Genomic DNA, 25,451 nt, shown 5'->3' on the forward strand with positions numbered 1-25,451 from the left:
GAGTGACAGCAACTCCTCATTAGTTAAAGACAGAGGGGGTTCTGTTATGTTAGATAATTACAGGCTTGCCTGATTGTTAAACGTGCAATTAGTTTGACACTCACGCTGCTTGACAAACAGAACAGTGCCATTTATGTGTTTGGAGACTTATTGCATTAAGTGAGACACTGCATTAACTGCAAGAATCATGAGGAATTCTAGGATATGCTGAAAAAAACCTCCAGGTCTTCAAGGGAAAAGATCCAACTGTATTCACAGGGATTGTAGGAGGAAAACTCTTCTTTTATATCTCATTTAAACCACTGAGAGGGGAGCTACGTGGAGAGCAGTGCGCACAAACCAGTCTGATCACGAGAATGAACTGGAATCACTGATGACAAGACAGAGCCAGGCTACAAGGGGCTGTGGCCACTTCATGGCAGCTGAGCAGAGCCAGGAGGAGGAGAACTCTCTGGGGACAAACCACTGCAGCGGGTGAATGGGGTTTTTCTTTGGGGAGAACAAGGCCTGCAGCTCCCTGTGCCCTGGGAAAGCTGTGGGAGAAGAAAGGCTGGGAAGGGAGCAGAGTGTCACCCTGCTCCTGTGCAGGGGAATGCTGTTTTGGGGGGAGAATGGCATTACTGAGATAGCATCTTCGTGGGCATGGGGAGCTGCAATGCAGAGAGCTCCATTCTTACCCTCCCATTAAATCAGTGTGATGCTGTGGTGTGCAGCACGGCTTTGATGTGCATCAGCAGAGCCTGGTGAACAGGCATAGCCAGAGCTTCATTTGAAAATCAGTGGTTTTAATATCTGTCAGCTGCTCTCATTCAGCATCTGTCCCAAGAGCACACAATTTAATGATTGATTTATATACTCTCTTTCTATATAACCTGTTTATGCTCCAGCCCTGGAAGTGTTGGACGGAGCTTGGAGCAACCTGCCCTAGTGGAAGGTGTCTCTGCCCGTGGCAGGAGCTTGGAACTGGATGAGCTTTAAGGTCCCTCCCAACACAAACCATTATAGGAGTCGATGACAAACCCAACCCTGCGCTGCCTGTAACACAATCATCCACCCTTTGTGTTCTGCTTTAGCTTTGCCTTCCTCCTCTTTTCAGAGTAGCTCCAGGGGGTTCCTGACCAGGGCTGCCCGCCTGCTGGCAGCGCAGGGTGCTGTGAGCCAGCCCCAGGGCATGGCAGAGCCATAGGTCACTGCCAGGAGATGTCCCCATGTCCCTGACCCACCGTCCAGCAGAGCCATAGGTCACTGCCAGGAGATGTCCCCATGTCCCTGACCCACCGTCCAGCTTCTGCTCCTCAAACGCCGACTCCAGCGGGGGCCCGAAGAGCGGTGCCAGCGCAGCCGGATCCTCCACGGGTTTCTTGCTGTGGGATGAGGAGACAAGGGCAGAGGAACCTTGAGGTTCAGGCTTAGGAACCCTGAGGTTCAGGCTTAGGAACCCTGAGGTTCAGGTGTAGGAACCTTGAGGTTCAGGTGTAGGAACCCTGAGGTTCAGCTGTAGGAACCCTGAGGTTCAGGCTTAGGAACCCTGAGGTTCAGGTGTAGGAACCTTGAGGTTCAGGTGTAGGAACCTTGAGGTTCAGGCTTAGGAACCTTGAGGTTCAGGCTTAGGAACCCTGAGGTTCAGCTGTAGGAACCTTGAGGTTCAGGTGTAGGAACCTTGAGGTTCAGGTGTAGGAACCTTGAGGTTCAGGTGTAGGAACCTTGAGGTTCAAGTGTAGGAACCTTGAGGTTCAGGCTTAGGAACCTTGAGGTTCAAGTGTAGGAACCTTGAGGTTCAGGCTTAGGAACCTTGAGGTTCAGGTGTAGGAACCTTGAGGTTCAGGCTTAGGAACCTTGAGGTTCAAGCTTAGGAACCCTCAGGTTCAGGTGTAGGAACCTTGAGGTTCAGGCTTAGGAACCTTGAGGTTCAAGCTTAGGAACCTTCAGGTTCAGGTGTAGGAACCTTGAGGTTCAGCTGTAGGAACCTTGAGGTTCAGGCTTAGGAACCTTGAGGTTCAGCTGTAGGAACCTTGAGGTTCAGGTGTAGGAACCCTGAGGTTCAAGAGTAGGAACCTTGAGGTTCAGGTTTAGGAACCCTGAGGTTCAGGTTTAGGAACCTTGAGGTTCAGGTTTAGGAACCCTGAGGTTCAGGTGTAGGAACCCTGAGGTTCAGGTGTAGGAACCCTGAGGTTCAGCTGTAGGAACCCTGAGGTTCAGGTGTAGGAACCCTGAGGTTCAGGTTTAGGAACCCTGAGGTTCAGGTTTAGGGGCCATGAGGCTCAGGCTCGCACTCAGACCTGGTGCTTGGCTGCAGACCTGGAGGTTTCCAGGGGGTGTTCATGCTCCAGACTAAGAGGCACCAGGCAAAACACAGGGGTTTGGGCAGAGATAAAGGGGAGCAGAGTGGTGACATCGGCTGCAGCACGGACCCAGTAATGCCCCAGCAGCCACTGAGGCACTGGGCAGTGAGGGTTGGTCAGAGCTACTCCAGACCACATGGGAAAGGGAGAAAACAAGTCAAGGTGTGGACCATGCTTGTCTCCAGCACACCTTGAGTGGCTGCACAGGGCACTCTGCTCCTGAGATCTGGCTTCTAAATCAATCTGTACGCACAGCACACGCATGGCAGCTCTCCCCAAGGTGGCTTTAACAAAGGATGTCCTTGCTGGTCCTATGGAGAGCCAGAGCTGTGCCTCTGAAACGAGGACACCAGAGCCATCAGTGCCTCAATTCTGCATGGATTCGTTTGGCCATGTTCTGGAGCATCCACCCCCCTTCAGTCCTTATTTACACAGCATCCAAGCAGAGAGCCCATGGACCCAAAGCTCCCTGTGCCTCTCGCATCCTGCAACACGGAGCTTATTTAACAACTACACACGAATATGTGGCTGTCTCATGAGCCTAAGAAGTCACCAAAGTGATGTTTCTGCTGTGGTGGCTTTGATGAGGCAAACTGGAGCAGCTCAGCTGGCCGATGGGTCGGCAGTATTTGCACAGCAGTGAAATACTGCACCCAGTGAATTTAGCACCCAGAGTGTGCTGAGGAGCTGGCACAGAGAAGCCCCATCCCTGGCAGTGCTCAAGGCCAGGTTGGACACAGGGGCTTGGAGCAAGCTGCTCCAGTGGAAGGGGTCCCTGCCCGTGGCAGGGGTTGGAGCTGGGTGGGCTTTAAGGTCCCTTCCAACCCAACCCAGGCTGGGATTCTGGATTTGGGCTGTTCTTCCCACTGAGCACCAGTGCAAACACGCAGCTGCCCACTGAAGTGTTTACAGACCACATCAGGGCCATGTGCCTGTGCTGGATGATGGTCCCAATGGAGTCCGCACTGACCTGGCAGGGTCTGGCGTTGGTGTGGAGCGCCGGGGCCGCGTGATCTCCTCATCTGCAGCACAGGATGGACAGTGCAGGGTTAGAGCTGTTCCACCACCTGCCCCCACACATCACCCCCAGCCCACCCGGACCCCATGCTGGTGTGAGGCTCACACCATGCACAGCACGTGTCCCATCCCATGCCTGCTATGGGGATCCTGGCAGGAAAAGGTCAGGTTTTTAAGCTGGATTTTGTTTCTGTAGAGAACTAGACCAGGTAGCTGCTTCTATAGGATGTCCCCTATGGGCTTCTTCAAGGAAGGCATTTGGGTGCCATCACTGTAAATCAACCCTAACCCACTCCCTTATATTCCCCCTCCCCACAAAACCATCACCATACATATAACAACTGTTTCTGAAGGCTGCAGAGCATACTTACTGGATAAATTCCTTTTAATCGTCCCCTGGAATCAGAAACACACGAGGTAAGGGGGATGCACAGGGACACGGGTGCATGGCAGTTGTCACCCAAGGAGGGACACAGCTGGGGCAAAGCAGCCGAGCAGATGCAGCAGGAATTGCCTGTCTTGGGTGATATTTACTGTACATGGCTGAGATATGCCCGGCCCCACATGTGTGTTGTGAAATCCCATTTGCTCCCTGCACACAGGGAGCAGAAAAAACCCTTTGAAAAGGATTTTTAGCCATGCAAATCCATCACCTGGCAGTGCTGCATTCACAGGCATCCCAACTGCCAGGGGCTTACAGGGGTCACTTACAGCATCACCCCATGGTGATGGCATAAACCCCAAATCTTATGTTTCATGGCTGCATATTGATCTAAATAATGCATTTTTAGCCATCTAAATCCTCCCTTTTTCCATACAACACACATGGGCTTGTGCACAGCAAAAACCACCCCCACCTGGACCATGGGAGCTGGGGCTTCATGGCAGATGGGGGAGCAGGATGGGCAGTGAGGGTACCCCAGGACCACAAGCAGCATCCCCAGGAGGGTTGCAAGGATGCAGGTCAAGCCACAGAGGATGCCCATCATTGCAGCGGTGACAGTGACAAGGTCCCACCATCACCTGGGTCACACAACAGCGTCTAATGGCACCAGCACCCACGCCCCTTCCCCTGTGCTCACCACATAACCCCAACACAGGCTCAGCCCCCCCCCAGCACCCCCATGCTGGAGCAGCAGGGTCAGGAGCAGCGAGCACTGGTGCTTACCGGGCTGCGCCGCTGCGGTCAGCGAGAAGGAAGAGAGAAGAGACACCTGGTCAGAGAGCAACAGGTCAGCACCCCGAGGCCCCAGCACCCATCACACCCTCATCATGGCTTCACAGAGCACAGTGCACGGGGGTTCCTCCTCCACGCAGCCCCCAGCACCCACCAGTGGGAGCAAACCCCTTGCCGGTGGGTCGCTGTAGCCATGGGTATAAGGCAGGGAGAGAGCAGCATCCAGAGAGACCCCTGAGGAACCCAAACCCTATGGAATGAATGCATGTCCCCATTTTGGGTTTAGAATCACTGGAAGCCCAATCCTCTCAGGGAAGCCATCCCCACTGCGTACAGCAGCACTGCAGAGGTCATGGACCACTGATGGGGTTTTCTGCCTTCTCATATCTTTTGATGTGCAAGGATGCACATAAAACATGCCCAGGTAAAGCTGTGCCCTCAGGCACCTTGTCCAACATGTGCCTCACCCACTACAGGGTGAAACTACACAGGGTTTGACGTGTGGGTTGGCACTTTGACATGGTTTAATGGTGGCCTTGGAAGTGCAGGGAAATGGTTGGACTTGGTGATCTTATAGGTCTTTTCCAACCTGGTTGATCCCCTGGTTCCGTACACCCCCAGACGATGCACAACCACAGCCAGCCCAGCTCCATAGTAAAGTGCTCCAAGTTAAATCAAGGGAGAAGGAAAACAAACATCACGCCTTCCAAACCAGTAGGATTTGGTATTTGCATTTCACATTTCATTCTAGAGACATGCAAAACAGGGAGCGTGCAAACCAGGGAAGATGGTGTTAAGAAGCTGTAAGAGATAAAAAACTGTGTTTCTTACCGGACTTCTCCTCTAAAAGAATGCAGAAAAGGAAGGAAACAAATGAAAATGAGAATATAAGAGATTTTCTATAAAGGGATAACAGAGAAGTAAAAGATTTGTATTATGAAGGATATTTGAAGGATTCACATGCTTTGTCATTAACAGGCCCCATTAGCTATAGACTGGAAGGGCCATGTACGAGGAAAGGCAAAAGGAGCAGGAAAGAGGCCTGAAGATGCTGGGCTGTTGCTGGTATGGTACATGGGAAGGTGCAGTTGTCCCCCCACTTGCAATTGCAAGGAGTGAGACCCAAGCTACTGGGCTTCAGATGGAGGGTGCAGCTGACACCATTTCACAAGAGCATCTCCAGTTTCCTGCTTGTCTTCAAGTTGAGGCACCATAGCTTACACCCCAAAGGGATGGGGAGGACAGTGCCTATGGACACAGCATCCCACTGCTCTCGCCCAGGAGAGCCCGATGCACAGGAGGGATGTGGTGCTGGAGCATGGCTTTACAGCTGGTTTTGGAGAGGAGACGAGCCCAGGGCAAGGGCATGGACTCAGACAGCAAAGCAAGGACCCCCCTTGGATGCAAAACTCCTTCAGCCACCTCCTGCCCAGGGCACTGGTGCTTTCCCAGGCAGCGGGGCCAGTGCCGCTTGCCAGGATGCGGTGTACTGGGGAGCAGCACCGCTCACATCTCCATCTGCGCCCTTTGGCTCTGTGCGGTGGGATTTGGATCCCAACACAGGGAAGCAGCACTGTTCCTTCTGTCCAGCCTGGCACAGGGCTTTTCCCTGAGCCCTTCAGGCTGAGTGGAGTCTGCACTGTTTTACAGGGAGGCACCGGCTCCAGCCCCAGGCTGTGTTTACTGCTAGAGACAGGATCACTTTATATGCACAGTGGTTTGTGTTGGAAGGGACCCTAAAGCTCACCCAGTTCCACGGGCAGGGACCCCTTCCACTGGAGCAGCTTGCTCCAAGCCCCTGTGTCCAACCTGGCCTTGAGCACTGCCAGGGATGGGGCAGCCACAGCTTCTCTGGGCACCCTGTGCCAGCGCCTCAGCACCCTCACAGGGAAGAGCTTCTGCCTAAGAGCTCAGCTCAGTCTCCCCTCGGGCAGGTTCAAGCCATTCCCCTTGGCCTGTCCCTACAGGCCCTTGTCCCAAGCCCCTCTCCAGGTTTCCTGCAGCCCCTTTAGGCACTGGAGCTGCTCTCAGGTCTCCCCTTCAGGAGCCTTCTCTTCTCCAGGCTGCCCCAGCCCAGCTCTCTCAGCCTGGCTCCAGAGCAGAGCTGCTCCAGCCCTCGCAGCATCCCCATGGCCTCCTCTGCACTTGCTCCAGTGCTCCACATCCATATTTTTGCCTAGGCTCTCCGGAACCCCACACCCAGGGCTGCAGCCCAGCATCAGGAGCAGCTGCTCCCACCTCTGCAGCGGCTGGGACAGAGCCAGCAGCTGCCCCTGGGGGCCAGCGAGTGCCCCGTGGTGACTGGAGCAGCAAACCCCCCAGAACGAGGGGAGAGCGCACCAAGGCTTGACCCCTTTGGAAAGCTTTGCATAGTACTTTCCCTAGCCCATTTTTAATGTGTTGCACTATTTCCTCTCCTCACAAAATCACAGTTTCATACGTTATATACATATACATGTGTGTACCAGGCTGCTGGGGCCATCACTTTGCAAAACCAAAATCAGCTCGGTTTCACAGTAAGAAATTCTGTGGGGTTTTACACTCTCAATCGAAATTATCCACCTTTTAGGCACGTAATTGCAGCCTCCAAACCTCCCCCCATCCTTTGCGCTGCATTTTGAGCTTGGGTTTTTAACTTCTTTTTCCTTTTTGTGCTTCCCAAAGCAGCCAACTGCAGTTCCTAACCCCTAAACCTCCCTGCTCACAGCACCGAACGCATCCAGAAGTGCACATTGCTAAAGGGACACGCATCAGGGGAAGCAGAGATGGGCCAGGGGCACTCAGAAGCTCTCAGTAAACTCGGCCACGTCGCATTGGTTTGGAAAGAAGAAAGCAAACACATTCATTCGATTTCGGCTTTGCTTCGGGTTTGAGATTCATTCACACTTCAGATCCAGGCTATTTATAAATCACAGAAAGCTTCATCTGAAAAGACACTGAAGCCCACACTGAAGCCCACTGAAAGGGAAAAATCAAATCTTTTCACAGCTGAACAGATTGGGATGAGATGACAGAAATCTTGACAAGTCCCAGGGAAACCAGAGGGTGATGGTGTTTATACCCTGTATATACAAGGAGAGGTGACCCCTCCTTCCAGGAACCCCACATTCACTCCTGGGGTGAGAAAGTTCCCTCTAACACCCATAGCAGTGGTGTGGAAAGCCCTGGGAATGAAGGCAAGGCAAATCCAATTTATGTCCTGGATGATGGTCGCATTGAAAGATAAGGGGAAAAATAAAGGGAACAGTGTATTGCAATCTCAGTTGCTCTGTTTGATGAGCAGGAAAGGGGGTTTTTAAGACATTTGAACTGGAAACATCACTGCGATACATCTGAGCTCTACCTGCAGTCACATTATTAGTTCCCTATAGACTAGACCTTGTAAATAAGGACATAAAGAGCAACTCATCCCTCCTAAGGAAGAGCTTCCTGATCACTTGGGATGAGCCCTGAGGAGCACAACTGCTTTTGTAACCCAGGGAAGAGACGGAAACACGAGGACTCACCACGGGGGATGGAGAAAGTGCAATGTTGCCTATTGATGCCTTCAGCTCGTCCACCGTGGCCGCGCTCTTCAGGATGTCTTTAGCCTGCAAAGGCTTGATCTTGATGTTGAACTTCTTGTGCGCCTCCTCTTCCTCCTCAGATTCACTCGAGGAGTAGAAGTGCTTTCCTTTGGTAGGTAGAGCACAGTTAAGGAAGATACCCTCCTGGTGTGAGGGCACAGCCTTGGCATTCAAAGGCTCCAGCATCCCTGAAGAGTGGGAATGAGGGGTTCCCAAACTGCTTATCCCAAACTCCCACAGATGGGATTAGTGTGCAGGGGCAAATCCTCCTGCAGTGCCTGCCACTGCTGTGAAGTTTCCATGCTTTACCCATATGCAGGCTCTGATGCTCTAATGCTCACAGGGATAAAGCCAACCCTGGTTTAGTGATGTGCATCAGTGCCTGCATTCCTGGACCATGCACAGGCTCTGGCCTTGAACATCGCATGTGTACCCACCACAGCTGGGATAGGACACCACCTTCCCCATGGGACACCCTGCTGGGATGCTCCTGGCAGTGCTCATCACACCTCCTCATTTCATGGCAGTGGATCAAAGGCAATTAAAATCACCCTCTGCTCTACTGCCTCGGGTAATTCCCTGTGGGAGCCAGTTAGAGCTGTGGAGTGACAGCTCAAAAGGGAAGTAAAAAGGGGGGAAGAAAGAAGCACAGAATCACAGACTGGCTGCTTTCTTCTTGGCCCCATTAGGCACTGGAAACTGCTCTAAGGTTTCCCAGAGCTTTCTCTTCTTTAGGCATGATGACGATGATGATGATGATAATAATAATAATAATAACAACTATGTCAGTGGCCTGCCTGTGAACCCCAGCTCATCTTACAGTTGGTAACCCAAGAGGCAAAGCCAGCCATAAAGGATATAGCCGGGTTCCTCCGGTCGGATGCTGTATCCTTCCTCATCAAGCTCAGGTGAGTTCTGAATAGGGCACAAAAACAAAACCAAAAGAAAGAATTGGGAATGCTAATTGCATCCCTGGAAAGCTGGAGCAGCTCCTTCCTCCTGCAGGAAGAGATGCCCATCACAGCTCTCTGCAGCCTAACCCCACCCAAGAGCCACAGGGCAGCATGTGAGCACAGCCCAGGTCCCATAGGGAGCTGCATGGGTGCTGGATGGAGGGCAGGTTCCTTGGGGCACTTACATATCTGTCCCAGTCGATCTCTGCATAGAATCCATTCGGGGCTCCATTTGCTTTCTTCTGCAAGACATTGGAAAGGAAAATGTCCATGTTTTACGTTAAGGACACAAGAGCAGAGCATCCCTTACACGTGTGCATTGACACAGCTGGGATGGCAGTGGGTACTGCAGCAGCTGCCCCTGCAGGCACTACAGCGAGCTGCTCTGCACATGCACATCAGCCATACACGACAGCACTTCCCACTTCTGGAACGTCTTCCACACCAGAGGGGTAAAAAGGCTTTTGCTGAACATTCATTAAGGGAAAATAAGAGGGGAGAACTTAGGGGAACTTAAGAGAGGGGAACTTAGGAGGGTAGAACCTTAAAAAGGGGGAACTTAAAAGGGGGGAACTTACTTAAGAGAGGGAAACTTAAGCAAGAGGTGAAATGACCGTTTCTCTATGTGCTGGGATGCTCAACCCATGGAGAGCTGGCAGCAGTGGTTTTCCCCTTGCCCATCAAGCACAGATAGCACCACTGTTTATAGGGAGATAATCACCTTCCCCAGAGCACACTGAAAGCAGGATTCAGTCTGTGTTATTCAGCAGCCCAGCCACCCATGGCATGAGATGGGCTGCAGCAGTGAGCGGTGTCTGGGCTAACCCAGCTGGGATCATGGAATCCCAGGCTGGGTTTGATTGGAATGGAGCTTAAAGCTCATCCAGGACCAACCCCCTGCTTCTCCATCCCAGAGAAGCTGTGGCTGCCCCATCCCTAGCAGTGCTCAAGGCCAGGTTGGACACAGGGGCTTGGAGCAAGCTGCTCCAGTGGAAGGGGTCCCTGCCCATGGCAGGGGTTGGAGCTGGGTGAGCTTTGAGGTCCCTTCAACCCAAACCATTCCAGGGTCCTAGGGCTGATTCTATGATTTGCTCTTGGCCACTCTGGTGGCTGCAGATATTACAGTGAACACACATTGTAGGAAAAGAAGTTACATTAAATGTCTCCATCCTCCAATTCCCCTGCCCCAAACACATTCAGTGGCTTCCTTATACCCCCCAAAATCACATTTCTTCATCTTTCAGCTTGCTGGAGCACTGGAGACTTTCCCTGCCCTGCTCTGAGCTCGGACAGCAAACCTCATGGAACAGCATGAGCATGAGCCTGATTGAGAGGGCACCTGAGCTCACCCGAGGTCCCTGCACCCAAGCCTGCGAGGACAGGCTGCCCACAGCACTCCTGCTGCTGGAGGAGGCAGCTCAGGGCTGCCCCTTGCATGTTATTTGTGTATTACTGTGAACGTTGGTTCCAGCCCTACCTGAGCTTCAGGCTCCTTTTGAACTCCTATATCTTAACCATCTCTCATGGACACAGGGCAAGCCCAAAGCCATGGATTTTGGGTCAGATGTGGAAGAAAAGCCAAGCCAAAGAAGTGATACCCCAGTTTTTGTTGGCTTTGTCACCGCAGCATCACTCCCCTTGCTGAGCCTCCCGAGGCTCTCATTATTTTAGGGTGAGTCTCTAACATGGAAATTTGCTCAAGAAACAACAACCAGTGCAGTGCAGAGTGAACCCAACACTTAAACTGACATCAAATGGCAAAAGGAGATGTGGTCCTTCCACTACCCAGGTCTAGCAGGGCCATTTCTAGCCCCATAAATCAAAGCAGCACCAATCAAAATAACAAAACCAGGTCTCTCCTTGTTTTCAGTTTAATACAGAAAATAAAAGCAGACACTGGAAACAGCTGCTCTGGCATCATCCCCTTAACTCATCCCACAGCAAATCTGACCCAAGCCAATTAGCAGGAGTGGAAATAGGGATATGGAGCCAGGGGGGTTTAGCCGGACACGTGGTCCTTCTGCCCAAGGCTCTCTCAGGTGTTTGTTGTTATTTTCCCTATGTTAAACCTGCAGAAATCCTGGGATGTGCCATTAAACAGCTCCTTACCAACATGTATTTTCTATATGAAACAGAAATGAAGAGACAGATCACAAAGTGCTGACGGGGGAATTAACGCTTAAGGAGCCCTATCAGGAGGGGAAAGCAGGATGAGGTCCATGCAATACTTACAATGCCATCCCTGTCTGGTGACCCTCTGTAAAGAACAGAAAGAAGCAGAGTGTTACTCCCAAACTGCACTAGAGCCCAATTAACTTGTGGAGATGGTTTTAATTATGAAGCTATCAGCAAATCTGAATTACCTGCCACGTGCTCTCTCTGACACCCACACAGAGGTCTCAGTGCTGCTGAGCTCATGGTATCAGGTGACAAATGCTACATTTATTCCTAAAGTGCTCCTGCTGATGATCCCAATCCACTGCTGAGGAGCTGGGCTGGCCCCTCCTTGCACCCCTACCACAGCCATAGCCCTACGCTGTGTGCACATCCTATTGCAGAAGGCACTAAAAACGACAGGATGAGTGAGTCAGAGGCAGCAGCACAGTCACTTCTCTTGAATGGATTTGAAACCCGAGGAGATCCTCAGGGATCCTAATCCCCAACCACTTACAGGATGTAGACCCTGATCATGGCAAGCAGCGTGTCCAGCTCAGCAGCCGCATCCAGACGCTGCCCAAGGATGCTAAGTTGGTTAGTGAAAACACAGACATGCTCCTGAAAACCAGGCAGCTCCTCCACCTCTCCAGTGCTCCCCAGTCTGATGCATTGCCATGGATTTGCCAGCAGTTAATCTCTGGCTCAGGGCATCACAGAAACCCTGCTGGGATCTGCTGCCCATCCAGCTCTGCTTTGAGAGAATGACACCTTCCATGGAACTTCTCCAATCCACCGGTGTCTGCCTCCCCTCTCTCCTATCTCATATTTAACCTTTTGGCACAAAGATCCATGAAATCCTTTGGAAGTGGCAAAGAATTCTTTGGAAGTAGCACAGATCCCCTCTGCTCCCGTATATACCCCACACTGCATGAGCTCCAGGGGTGTCACTTCCTGCTCACATCCCAGCTAGAATGGCTATGGAGACCCTTGCCCGGTGGAGGGAAGGGGTGGGAAGTCCTTTCCCATCACATAGCAAATCCATCCCATTCCAGAACCCAGACAGCAGCTCTGCACATCCCACACCACAGTGCCCACCCCCAGGTCCATGCAGGGGGTGAGCAGAGGGTCTGTCCCAGCTCTCACTGCACCCCCCAGCCCCACACCAGCTGCTGACGTGGGATTTGGAGAGCACTCGAAGCCACTTGGGGTGATGGCCGCGACGTGACCCGGTGCTGTGCTAATCACTGCTGCCTGCTAATTGCAAGTGTCTCCTCCACAGCGGCCTTCCTGCAATCCCGTTGCCATCATGAAAGCCCCAGGATTCGTTTCCACCTCCATAGGCTACCACCTTCTGCAGCCTCTAGGAAGAGCCGGCTGCTGCGAGCAGCTGGTTAAAGGCAGGACCTAGGCCTGGCTCCATTGATTTTCCCTGGGCAGATGAGGATGCAGAGCAGCCTGATTCCTGCCCAGCATCCTGATAAATTATAAATGAAGCCATACACGGAGCTCCTGGCTGTCCCACAGCCCGCTTGGGGATGGACAGCCACCATTCCTGGTGACAAGCCAGCAGGACAATGGCTGGGTGCTGCACAGCCCTCTTTTGGGATGTTCTCCATAGAATAGAATCAACAAAGTTGGAAAAGACCTCTAAGATCATCAAGCTGTACCCCATACCTTCAGCCCTGCAGGTGCTGATGCAACCAAGGCTCACCGTGGTCCCAGGAGCATGGCTAGGGCTGTGGTGGCTGCCCCTTTGCAGAGGAAACCTCAGCAACCACCAGTGACATAGAAAATAGCTGAGGAAAGCAAATCTGAACAAAATAAACCCCAAACCCCACAGGGATTTTGTTGTGCAAGGCATTAAATACCTGTATGATGGTGAGGGAGAGGGAGCGGGGCTCCTCACCGCCTTTCCCCCTCTCCTTTGCCACACTGCTTTCTGATACGTGCCCCAAAATACATCAGTGGTGGCCCAGTGCCCCACCAGCAGTTCTGCACCCAGATGTGAGGAGACCCCTGCCAGATGTTCCTCAAGGGAGCAAAAGCACCTCCCACATCAAAGCCAAAGGAGCCCCATGCACCCTCATCACCCAGCCTGCCCCAACCAGGGCTCTTCAGCACCCGCCTGGCTGCCTGTGCCTGTGCAGGCATCTGCTTAAATGGAATTTGCATCCAAAAAGACCTCAGCAGACGGCAGATCTGGAGCTTGGGCAGGGATTAATCTGCTGAAACTCCCAGAGGAGCAATTGCCTCCTGATCACCGCTAACTGTCACCATCAATTGCGAACACGTGGAGAGCGGCTGTGCGGCACAGAGGAAACACCTGATCTGCTGGGCGCTGCGTGCACAAGGGGAAACAGCTTAAATGCATTGGTTATTCCAAGCCTTGATCCAAGGATGATGAATGCCTGTTGTGCTCTGACTTCCTTCCTGTCCTGGCACCCTGGCATCAGCTTCTCCCCGGTATCATTATGCATTAAGGTGGGTTATAGCTCACTGACTTACGTGGAATCGGTATCCTTTTCTTTCTTCCGTATACCAAAGGCCTTCCTTGTACGTTTTTTCAATCCTGTGGATAGAAGGGGTATAAATAAGAATGCAACATTGACATCAGCCTTGACAGAAATCCTCCAGAAGGCTCTTTATTCCTTTGTCAGCTGTAATTTATAACTAAGGCTAAAATAGAACCATAGAATCATACAGTAGTTAGGGTTGGAAAGGACCTTAAGATCATCCAATTCCAAACCCCTGCCATGGGCAGGGACACCTCGCTCTAAACCATCTCACCCAAGGCCTCGTCCAACCTGGCCTTGAACACTGCCAGGGATGGAGCATTCACAACCTCCCTGGGCAACCCGTTCCAGTGCCTCACCACCCTCACAGGAAAGAATTTCCTCCTTATATCCAATCTAAACTTCCCCTGTTTCAGTTTTAACCCGTTACCCCTTGTCCTGTCACTACAGTCCCTAATGAAGAGTCCATCCCCAGCATCCCTATAGAAATACCCAATTAGAAAGACCCAAACCCAAGAACCAGCAGCAGGACTTTGCAGGTGGTTTCTGCAAGGTTTATGCCTTGTATTTGCCCACTTTGCACTCATTAACCTGCTCTCAGCATGTGTGACTACATATTTCACAGCTAATATTTCTTACTGTCTTACTGTTGCATATGGGGACTGATGCACAGTGGGGGAACCTCTTTTTGGTGCAAACCCCACACTGTTTAAACCATGAGGCTGGCTGTTCTGCGCTGGTTCTTGATCCGCACAGCGCTTAAAATGATGCCTGGTACCAATGATGCTGGAACCAGCTTGGAGCCCATCACGGCCATCACCGCACTACTTAAAGAATGAATGGAGGAAAGTGGATTTCTGAGATTTTCTCTCTCTTTTCCACTCTCAGAGCTACCCAGGAGAGGGATTTTAATGGCTGCTTGCAGCAAGGACTCCAAGGAAGGGATCTGGAGCATTTTCAGCACATTTCACTGGGCTGGTTTTCACACAGATGATGTTTCAGCTGTGGCTGGAAGCTGCTCTTGTGCTGGACACTGCTGGACACGCTCGTCATGAATCTCTGCCAGAAGCATGACAGCAATTAATGTAGGTCACAGCTTAATTTAGGGATTCTGGTAGGCACAGGAGCCAATATAAACCACAGTTCTTGAGTCTAGAACAGCTATTTCTGGCCTCTTTTCCTTTCACAGCTCCTAGGAGTTGTGCCTTGGTCTGGAAGCCACCCAAATGTGCTGTGACGTGGGTCAGATGCTGCTGCAAGGGTGCAGCAGTGCTGCTGGGAGGTAAATGCAGTGCTTGCGCTGATCCAATGAGCTGGCCTGTGTCAAACGGCCAGAGCAAGGGTGCAGGGACCACAGCAGGTCCTTTCCCTGAAACCTCCTGCAAAACAGAGTCAAGCATCACGAGGCAAAGAGGAACCATCACTAACCACAGCCCATAGGGATGGAAGGGAGGAGGAGCAGGGTTGGCAGCATCCACCCTGTCCTGCTGCCTCCTCGCTGGGTGCCCAACCAGCTCTGCAGGGACACCTGCACACAGCAAGGAAACGGCTACAGGGCAAGGCTGCAGGAAGATGAACACGCTGCCAGTGTGAGTCCTGTTGGATGCACACATGCCTGCACAGCCCTGCACACCTTCCTCTCCCCAGTGTGATGTGCAACAGCTTTCCAAGGTGAAGGCAAGGGTCAGTGGCACAAACTGGGGTTGCCAGGACTGAGACATAGCTAACAACCAGTACAGCGCTGTGCTCTGTAACACCAGAAGCACACAGCTGTACCAGTGCTAAAACCTGCTTTCTTATAAACCACTGACTCGGTTTTAATGAGAAAACCTCTAACTTCAACCTCAAGCAATGTGTTGGAAGAGCCAAGTCTCCTGTAGCTCCTCTGAAACAGGCTCTGGATAGCCCAGGAGCATGGGAGCACTTGTCCTAGGAGCTGTGTGCCCTGGCATAGTTCATTTATAGAATCCCAAACTGGTTTGGGTTGAAGGGACCTTGAAGCTCCTCCAGCTCCAGCCCCTGCCACAGGCAGGGACCCCTTCCACTGGAGCAGCTTGCTCCAAGCCCCTGTGTCCAACCTGGCCTTGAGCACTGCCAGGGATGGGGCAGCCACAGCTTCTCTGGGCACCCTGTGCCAGCGCCTCAGCACCCTCACAGGGAAGAGCTTCTGCCTAAGAGCTCAGCTCAGTCTCCTCTAGAGCCATTCCCCTTGGCCTGTCCCTGCTTCCTCTTAGGATGCTGCTGGTGGACACTGGGTTTCTTTGGTCTGGCTCCTGCTTTGAACCTGCCATTGAATTGAAATCATTTCTTGTTTTCCCAGGAACATCCTACTCTTCTGGGCACTGGCACAGGCAACGAGCACTACAAACATGAGCTTACTGCAGCACATCATTAAACACTGGGTTTAAATATTACCATAACACAGTGGGATGCTCCAGGCCTTCAGTAGCCCATGGCTGGGTGGTTTGTGGGCCAACACTAGGACCAAACAAGCCAGGGCAGGACCAGGAGATGTCCCCTTGGTGCTGCTCATGGAGCTTTGTGTTGGACACTATCCCCTGTGAAATGGGAAACTAAGAGGCTGCTCCTGAAAATCACACGCAGTGCACTTAGCTTCTCTGCCCAAGGCATTACATGGTCAGGGATGAAGGAATCCCTTATGGGATCCCACACGGCCCATTCTGTGGGTTCAATATGCCCCCATGTGCTGAACCTGTGGGCTCATCCTGCAAACTTACGTGGACTCTGTTTTTACTACATAGTGCTGCTCAGCATTCCTTGTGTTTCCTCAAGACCCAAGTGAGTTATTAATAACCAAGGGAGGTTTCCATTCATCTCACCCCCTGGAATAACTTCATCCTCCAAACTCAAAGTAGAACAGGGAGGGCCGAAACCCCCAGAAATGAGTTCTTGTTCAGTCTTACGTGAAGCAGCACCCGATTTGGCTGCATCTTGCAACAAAGCTGTCTGCTCAGTTACACAACGGGCCCACCATCTGCTTTAAATGGGAGATGACTGAGCAAAACATGGGCAAAGTGGCTGGCCCTTCCAGGGTACAACAGCTTCACGTGCTGCAATTGGTTCTCATCAAGCCGAACAGCTTCAAGTGCTCTTCCTCAAAGCCTCAGAGTAGCCACAAGCCAAAGCTGAACTAATCATTGTGTGCCAGGGATCTCACTTCAAACACCAATGGCTCTCCAAATTGGGGAGCATTATTCATCTTTTGTTGACTATTACTCTTCCTGGTATACCTAATAACTGGCATCTGCAAAATAGGAATCGGTATTTAACACTATGAAGCTCTCTGGATCTTACTCTCAAGAACAACCAGCTCCTTTTTTTCCTACACCAAAGACTTTACACCTATGGAAATAACCCCAGTGTCCCAAATTCAGTCTCTTGCCCTCCATTCCCAGGCAGTGGGAGCAGCTGCTGCTGCTTCTGGACCTCCAAATACTGAAGTGGGTCCCTAAAGAAAGAGCTATTCACTCAGCAGGATGGGCCTCATAAAAGCAACACACCTCTCCAACAAGAGAGACAGCAGGGACAATATATCTTTGCCTTAAACGCTCTTTTGTGATGACTAAAGGAAAAGAAATGATTGAAATTAGTCCTACTTAGTCTGTGCATGAAGATAAACGTTATCTATTGCCATGCCAGAGGCTCAAGACCAAAGTAGCAGCAGGGAGGGGAGAGAATAAGGAAGAAGGGGGAGAAATAGGGGAGGAAATAAGAAATAATCACTATTAGCTTTGTGTTTTCTTTGGTTTGGTGTGTGGAATTGTTTTGCACGCAACCTGGAGCTGGATTTGAGCATCCTGCTTCCCCACCGCACACAAACCTGTGCCTTGCTGAGTATGCTGAGTCCAAAGACCTGGAAACCTGCTGCTGTTTCATAGCCAAAAGCTCTTTGTATTTGGGTTTGGCTTGCTTTACTAAAGAAATACTAATCCTCCCTTTGCTCAGTAAGACAAAGCAAAGGCAAGACAGAACTACTGAAAACCTGAGTCATATCCAGAGGTAAAAGTCAAAAGGTGAATTAAAGCCCCAAATAAATAACCCAAAGAACAGTGTCTCGAATGCTCTCTGCAAGTCAGCCCAGAAGCTTCCCCTGCTTTGACACAGCACCTTGGGCCCAGCTGCTGCACCAACCTTTTACATGAAAATGAGCACATTTGGGCCATTGCAAGCCCAAAGATTCTCAACTACTTCACCCTCAGCAGCAGAAGAGTCAAGTCTCAGTGGCCACGCTGCTTCAGTCCGCCTTATTTTTGTCCTTTCCCCGCTGTATATGATCAATTTAATTCTATTATAGATAATTAAATTAGTATACATCGTGAGAACATTTTAAATGCTTTACCTAACCCAGTCTTTGCATTACAGCTCATTGCCAGCCTCTCAGCAGGCTTCATAACGCAGTGAGGAGCCGAGCCCTCCGCACACTGCCTTGGTACGGTCATTAATATTTTAACCCCCTTCATTTACAAGTCTAATTGCTCCACAGAGGAGAGGATGGACCATCAGCAAGCAGCAGTCGGGCAGCAATGGCACCACTTCTGTTGGCAGCCCAAAGGGGCTCGTCCTGCAGCAACCTGGTCCTGCAAGGTCGTCTGCTGTGGTGCCATGGTAGGCACCAGGCTCCAGCCACAAACCCATCACCTATAAGAGCCAACACTGGCAATAAATAACATGATGATGTTATTTACTGCCATTGTTACCAGGTTTCCTCCCCAGTACAAAATGGTGCATCTCAACTACTGCAGTCTTAGTAAAAAAATCATTTTTAACCAGCAGCACTTGTATTTATCACTGACTTAACATTCCATCCCGCTACACCGATAGCTTCCAGTGCAAACTGGCACTAAAATACTACATTTAGCTTTGCCACAGTGGGCTAACAAAGCTGGCTTTGGTAATGAGCTTGCCAGGTGCTAAAGGGCCTTTCTTCACCCTGTTGGGCTTCCAGGGTACTGAAAACAATATAAGCTAGATAGCAAAGTCCCACACATCTGTATTACAATCTTCCACTTGCTTACAGCAGTTCCTACCTATTAGAAAATGACAAAGACAAGGAAAAGGGATGGTGGTCTCATCACCCCATCTATCGCTCTCTGCCAGAGCAAGAACACGGTTGGGGTCTTGCTTGTGGCTTTCAGGAAAGGAAAAACTTGAAAAGAAAAGTGAACAACAACAGTTGTGGGCTTCTTTTTAAAGGATACATAAATGAATGCTGAGAAGTTTGCTCCTTATCAGAGATTCCAGTTGGAAGACACTGAAGGGCTAAAAAGTTCTTCACTTTGAGTGACCCCAGAGCAGATCCACGGCTCATGGGAGAGTGATGAGGGCAGCCAGAATGCTGGAGGAGATGGTGGTGGGCACTTGTAAGAGCTTCAGCTACTCAGCACAGCACCAAAACCTTGTCAGGAGCAGCTGCATCAGGACCCAAACTTAACCTCGGGAATGGAAACGTGGTGATGGAAGGATACCAATTCCAGTGGGCAGAGGTGATAAAAGACCCTGTGGCTGATTCAGAAATACAGTCACATTTTGAGCCATGAGGGTGACTGAGTCTCTGAACAGGTTGTGGTGAACTGCCCGAGGAGGTTTTGCATTCAACACCTTCCTAAAATTACAAATCCCAGTCCAGCCACTAAATGCAAAGATGAAGTCCTCGGGTGAAGTCCTGTGGCCCCCACCATGTGTCCTGCCTGTCCCGCAGCAGCAGCCCCCATACCGGTTCAGCTCCGAGCATCCATCCCCATGTATCAGGAGGAGTTTGGGCTCCTAGGACCTTTACGTCTTTCCCATTCCCTTAGGTCTGCACCTTTCTCCCTCTGCAAATCACCCAAATACTCCTTGCAGCAGAGTCAGGAATTCAAAGGGCTGAGCATGTAGGGACTGCTGAACATCAGAAGGATGCAGGTCGTTGCCCACAGGTTATTCACCAACCTCAGTAAAGAAGCTTGCAGGAATACCTTGCTGCCTGCTGACCCCAGGGATTGGTAATACCAACTTTCAGAGCCCCCAGGTGTGTGACAAGCAGGGACGTGGGACACAGGCATCTCCACCGGTCCTGGCAGTGAATTCAATGTGGGTACAGTTGTGGCTTTCATTCCCGCCTGGCACACACACAAGAACACCAGATGCATTTCTAAAGGTTGCTGTGCTGTGTGAGAAGTTGTCCAGGACAGGCTCTCCCTCCCAGATGGTGCTCGGGCTTCTATTTTTAGGAGGTTTCAGGTTTTTGGTGTATCAGGAAAGGAAGACAACGGTGCTCTCAGATGCCTCCCTTGGCATCAAGCTGCAGGAGGGCATTGGGCTTGTTCAGGGGAAACCCACACGTATACCATCACCCATGCTGGTATTCCCTCTCACTCCCCCAAAGCAAAGCCCACTGCAAACCTCTCCTTCTCTTTGCAAGCCTTTGCCATCACCTCTGCTCCTCAGCCAGCAGCAGCTCCCATCTCACAGCCCTTTTCAAAGGCATCTCCTTAAAACCCATTGCTCCACGCACACCACAGGTTCCCAGCAACTCCTCTGACGATCTTCCATGAAGAACACACCAGTTTTCCTGCTGTGCTGTTCACGCAGAACATAAGGACTTACTAAACCCCACCAAAACCCTTCCCACTAAGAAACAGCCTTCCATCCACCCATGACTTATTGACCAAGGCAACCCCACTGCAGCCAACATCCACGAGCTCCCATTCCCCATTTCCCAGGTGAAGAGAGAACCCAGGTTGGCAGGAGATGCTTCCTTGGGGATAAGGGACAAATCCAGGCAAGTTGCCAGGGAAAAGCATCATTTGCTCTCAGTTTGGTCATCCCATAAAAAATAATTGGCAATATTCACATTTGCATAGGATGAGGATTTAAACCCAAAATAAAGCCTGACGAGACACTTCTTCCCAGTTCCTCTCCCCATCCTGTTCCTCCCACAGTCTGCTGTCAAACCATTATCCTGATTTTAAAGCAGTGATTAACTGTGGCAATAGTGTAACTAAAAATAAGAGCAGGAGACCTGACCCGAAGAAAAGCTTCATTTCCAGGCAGTGTTTGACTAAATCGATGGAGCTTCTTCCACCCATCTGTCTCCCTGCAGAGGAACCGTGCAAGGGGAAGGAGCTCGAGATCTCCATGGGAAAGGAACCATGTAACAATGAGGCATAAATAACATTATAATAAATAACTTGAACAATATAGATGACCTTATTATTAATAACTTATACAGGCTTCTTTTGCATCTAACACCAAAACCAAGCCAAACCCCTGCAAAACTCTAAACAAGGGGAAATGGGTTTAAACTTAGAGGAAGTTCAGGTCATGGATTAGGCAGAAGCTCTTCCCTGTGAGGGTGCTGAGGCGCTGGCACAGGGTGCCCAGAGAAGCTGTGGCTGCCCCATCTAGGCTGATGTTTGAGACACGAGATGCTCTTAAAGCTGATGCTGCCTGTAACAAGAGCAGGGCACAGGATCCAGCCTGCCTGACCTGCACCCACTGGGTGATAAGCGTGATGCTGGGTGATGTTCTAAGAGAAGCACAGAACAACCAAATGCCTACTGACATGCACACATGGATTTAAGAGCCTGACACCCATTTATTATTAATTATTAGCTCTAACAACAGGGTCTATCTTTAGTGATGTCTACAGACCCAGCTTTAGAAAACCAACTTGTGTGGCTGTATGAAATCCTGCAGGCACCCAAACTGGGGGCTGCAACGGTGTTTATTATAGAATCCCAGCCTGGTTTGTGTTGGAAGGGACTTTAAAGCTCATCCAGTTCCAACCCCTGCCACGGGCAGGGACCCCTTCCACTGGAGCAGCTTGCTCCAAGCCCCTGTGTCCAACCTGGCCTTGAGCACTGCCAGGGATGGGGCAGCCACAGCTTCTCTGGGCACCCTGTGCCAGCGCCTCAGCACCCTCACAGGGAAGAGCTTCTGCCTAAGAGCTCAGCTCAGTCTCCCCTCGGGCAGGTTCAAGCCATTCCCCTTGGCCTGTCCCTAAGGGATGAGGTCAGGCTGTGAAACCTGCCCCCAGCACCACCACAGCTCCTATCCTCCTCACCCACCCCACCCATCCCAACCCCTCTGCGAGATCCCACACATCCCACACATGATGACATTAATCTCAAGTTGGTGTTTTAAATTCCCTGAAACACGTAGGTGGAGACTTCGAGATTTTTATTCCTCAATAGCTCCCTCAAAAAAGGGTCATAATTTAAATGAATTTAAATGCAAAGAAAGATGTGCCAAAGTCAGGGTGCTTTTCCAAGGCTGGGATGGGTAAGGATCAACTCTCAGATAATACAGGCTGCAACGTACTATTTTCCCAGTCCTGGTACCTTACTGCTTTCAAATAATATAACCATTGTCAGCACTAACCCAGTGTAAATGGGGACATGGTAGGGAATTTCCCCTTCCCACCTCTGCAGCAAAGCCCACTGGTGTGGATGGGAGGAGAGGGTGTTTATTGGACATGGTATGAAATCAAAACACACTTCAAACTAACCTGAAGACTAAAGTGAAGAGTTCTGTGAGGCTGTAAGTGCAAAAATCCCTCTTTCATTCACACAGATAAAGCAAAAAACCTTCAAAAGCCCCCAGAAACATCAGCCTGCAACCGAACTTCTATTAAAAACAAAGAGCTGAGGCTGTTCAATAGCTGGCAAGGCAAACAGGGCTACACTTGTCCTGCTGCACTGCATGTGAGCATCCCACACTGCTGACAAACACACTGTGTGGCAGCCAGGTGTTTGCCTTCTTCCTATTGAACCTGTAGGAACTCAAACACAGTGTCTTAAAGTTGAGAAAAGAGGTTATATTGGGCTAGCAAAGGAAAGGGGAAGGCCACCACATGTGAGACAGCCAGCATCACACCCCATCGGCTTCTCAAAGGCAGATAGATTTTTAGTGACAGTCTCCAATTACAGCAGGATTGGGGCATCCAAATAGTTTAAGGTTGTTGCTTTAGGAAGGAGCTCTGCCACTGCCCCCCTTCCAATTTTCCCTTTCAGACCCCAGCCATGGGTCATGATCCTTGGAGCAAGTGCTGGGCAAATCCCATTTTATACCACCTACAGCTTCACAGCCTCAACACGAGCATTTAGGGAAGGGTGCTTCCACTCAGAACCGGGTTTTTCATAGTATCCCAGCCTGGTTTGGGTTGAAGGGAGCTTAAAGCTCCTCCAGTTCCAACCCCTGCCACGGGCAGGGACCCCTTCCACTGGAGCAGCTTGCTCCAAGCCCCTGTGTCCAACCTGGCCTTGAGCACTGCCAGGGATGGGGCAGCCACAGCTTCTCTGGGCACCCTGTGCCAGCGCCTCAGCACCCTCACAGGGAAGAGCTTCTGCCTAAGAGCTCAGCTCAGTCTCCCCTCGGGCAGGTTCAAGCCATTCCCCTTGGCCTGTCCCTACAGGCCCTTGTCCCAAGCCCCTCTCCAGGTCTCTTGCAAGTCCCCTCTAGGCACTGGAAGGCTGTTTTCCACCTCTGACTGCTTCAGACCCTGTGATGGAGGTGCAGGAGGAACAGACACCTGACTTACCCTGTAATTTGTTTTCTAAAGTCTCTTTCAAATTTGAATAAGACCCATGAATCATGCAGAAAGTCTCTGCCTTGGCAAAGGAGCCCAAATTGCTGCGCTTGGGCACCAGTTTGAGATGCCCAAGGGCACGCTTTAAACCGAGGTTCAATCCAAGGAGGCATTTTGCAGACCTGCATCACATGCAGTTGCTGCTTTTTGCCCTCTTTTCTATCTTTTATACCCCCAAAATTAAACCCTCTTTGGGTTTGCTTCAGCTTCTCCATCTCACTGGTTATTTTAGTTGCAAGGCAAACATCAAGTTTTGCTGCCTCACACATATTTTGGTTTAAATCTTCAACATCATCATGTTGGCACCACATGGGTTTTAACTGGCAAGTGCCACCAGCCCCGATGCAAAGCATCCCCCAAACTGACAGGGGTCGGGTGGGACCTTTTGCTTCATAGTTGTTAGTTTTGAGCTAGAGTCCTTTTATCCCTTCCCTCCCTTTGCAGGGAGGGACACGCTGCCAGTGGACTACAGCTGGGAAGACCCAGACCAGCCCGGTGGGGAGGGTTTGAATGCCTGCAAACAGGGATGTTCCCATATTTGCCCTTCCATAAACTAGAAGGTGCTACTGCAACCTGCTCAGTTCAACAGACTGGAGGATGGAGACATTTAATGTAACTTTTCTTCCTACATGTTCTCACCGTAACATTTGCCTCCATCGGAGTGACCAAGGGAAAATCAGAATCAACCAGTGAATGGTTTGTGTTGGAAGGGACCTTAAAGCTCCTCCAGCTCCAACCCGTACCACAGGCAGGGACCCCTTCCACTGGAGCAGCTTGCTCCAAGCCCCTGTGTCCAACCTGGCCTTGAGCACTGCCAGGGATGGGGCAGCCACAGCTTCTCTGGGCACCCTGTGCCAGTGCCTCAGCACTCTTGTGCTGAACAGTCAAACCATCTCCTCTTGCACTCATGGTTTCCACACCAACACCAAGGCCTCTCAGTTATGCAGCAGGTTCCAGCAGGTCTGTAAAAATCCCCCTTGCATCCCAGAGGACACAGCTGGAGATGCTCCTGCAAGACAAAGCCTCTTTGCAAGCCCAAGCTTGGTCATGGGCTACTGTCAAACAATGCATTGGAAAACACAGGTCCTAGTTTCGTGTTATGGCCCTAATGGATCTCTGGGATGGTTTTGCCTCCCATGCCCAGATTTAGGTTAATTGTACCAAACCTGCTATTGGCTTTCTCAAATAAAACCCAAACTTTTCTACCAGGTCATTTCCTTGCTGAACCCCACCCTGAGCACATTTAAACACACCATCTACTGACACCATACCACCAAAACAGAATAAAGCCATGTTCCCCTAATCAGGAAAAAGACTTCTTAATGTGCCATTGGGTTCCTCTGCTCCCAGCACTACCTGTTCAGCACAATGAAAAAGTAAGACCCGGAGACAACCATTGCCAAAATGACTCATGAAAGTTTTGGCCATTTGGGATGTGCCCAGTTATCCATGGAAGTTCCCAGAGGACCCCACTTCCAGAAACGTGCAAAAAGCCAGCTATTTCCCCTCTGAGAGAGCTTATCTCCAGCAAACATGAGATTTGGGCTCTGAAGGAACACAGGTACTATCTCCTAAGGAAGAAGAAATGACCTTCTCCCATGCAACCATGGCTGCTCCCATTAGCCACAGCGCTGTCTTATCTTTCTGAACATCACAGAGCTTCTGGCTGGAGTGATACATTGCAGCAGTGATTTCAAAACTTAATTAGGCTGCATAAAATACCTTCAGTACATTGGAGATGCAAGAGATGGATTAAACAAGGAGATAAACTTGTTCCTGTGCGCGGATGTTTACCTTAACAACACATCCAATGTTTTCTGAGTACTGCAGAGTTATTTTACAATGCAAGAGAACATCTAATTACCTCTTATATCTACAGACACACATGCAGAGACCTTTCCAGCATGTTGTGCGACCTTTCCCACAGATGTTTGGGTCCTAGAGCTAGTGCTGATGTGCATTACAGCTCTGCTTCAGGTTATATGCCCCATCCCTGGCAGTGTTCAAGGCCAGGTTGGACACAGGGCTTGGAGCAAGCTGCTCCAGTGGAAGGGGTCCCTGCCCGTGGCAGGGTTGGAGCTGGAGGAGCTTTAAGGTCCCTTCCAACCCAAACCAGGCTGGGATTTTATTCAATGAT

General features: G+C 50.7%; 1 protein-coding gene across 1 annotated transcript in view; it reads right to left on the reverse strand.

The window, feature by feature from the left end:
- The window catches only part of SGIP1 (SH3GL interacting endocytic adaptor 1), a 50,398-nt gene that overhangs the window by 21,434 nt on the left and 3,513 nt on the right, over nucleotides 1–25,451 (reverse strand). The window contains exons 2-10 of the mRNA XM_061364910.1: nucleotides 13,718–13,781; nucleotides 11,288–11,312; nucleotides 9,241–9,297; nucleotides 8,963–9,017; nucleotides 8,043–8,218; nucleotides 5,356–5,379; nucleotides 3,731–3,755; nucleotides 3,313–3,364; nucleotides 1,279–1,364 (exon numbers count right to left, since the gene is read on the reverse strand). Coding sequence (XP_061220894.1) covers nucleotides 1,279–1,364; nucleotides 3,313–3,364; nucleotides 3,731–3,755; nucleotides 5,356–5,379; nucleotides 8,043–8,218; nucleotides 8,963–9,017; nucleotides 9,241–9,297; nucleotides 11,288–11,312; nucleotides 13,718–13,781 — 564 coding nt within the window. The remainder of the gene's footprint in view (nucleotides 1–1,278; nucleotides 1,365–3,312; nucleotides 3,365–3,730; nucleotides 3,756–5,355; nucleotides 5,380–8,042; nucleotides 8,219–8,962; nucleotides 9,018–9,240; nucleotides 9,298–11,287; nucleotides 11,313–13,717; nucleotides 13,782–25,451) is intronic.

This window comes from Neopsephotus bourkii, unplaced genomic scaffold, assembly GCF_033783945.1.
Source record: "Neopsephotus bourkii isolate Nb327-2 ecotype Australia unplaced genomic scaffold, CSIRO-AGI_Nbou_v1 NB_1250, whole genome shotgun sequence".
NCBI classification, from domain to species: domain Eukaryota; kingdom Metazoa; phylum Chordata; class Aves; order Psittaciformes; family Psittacidae; genus Neopsephotus; species Neopsephotus bourkii.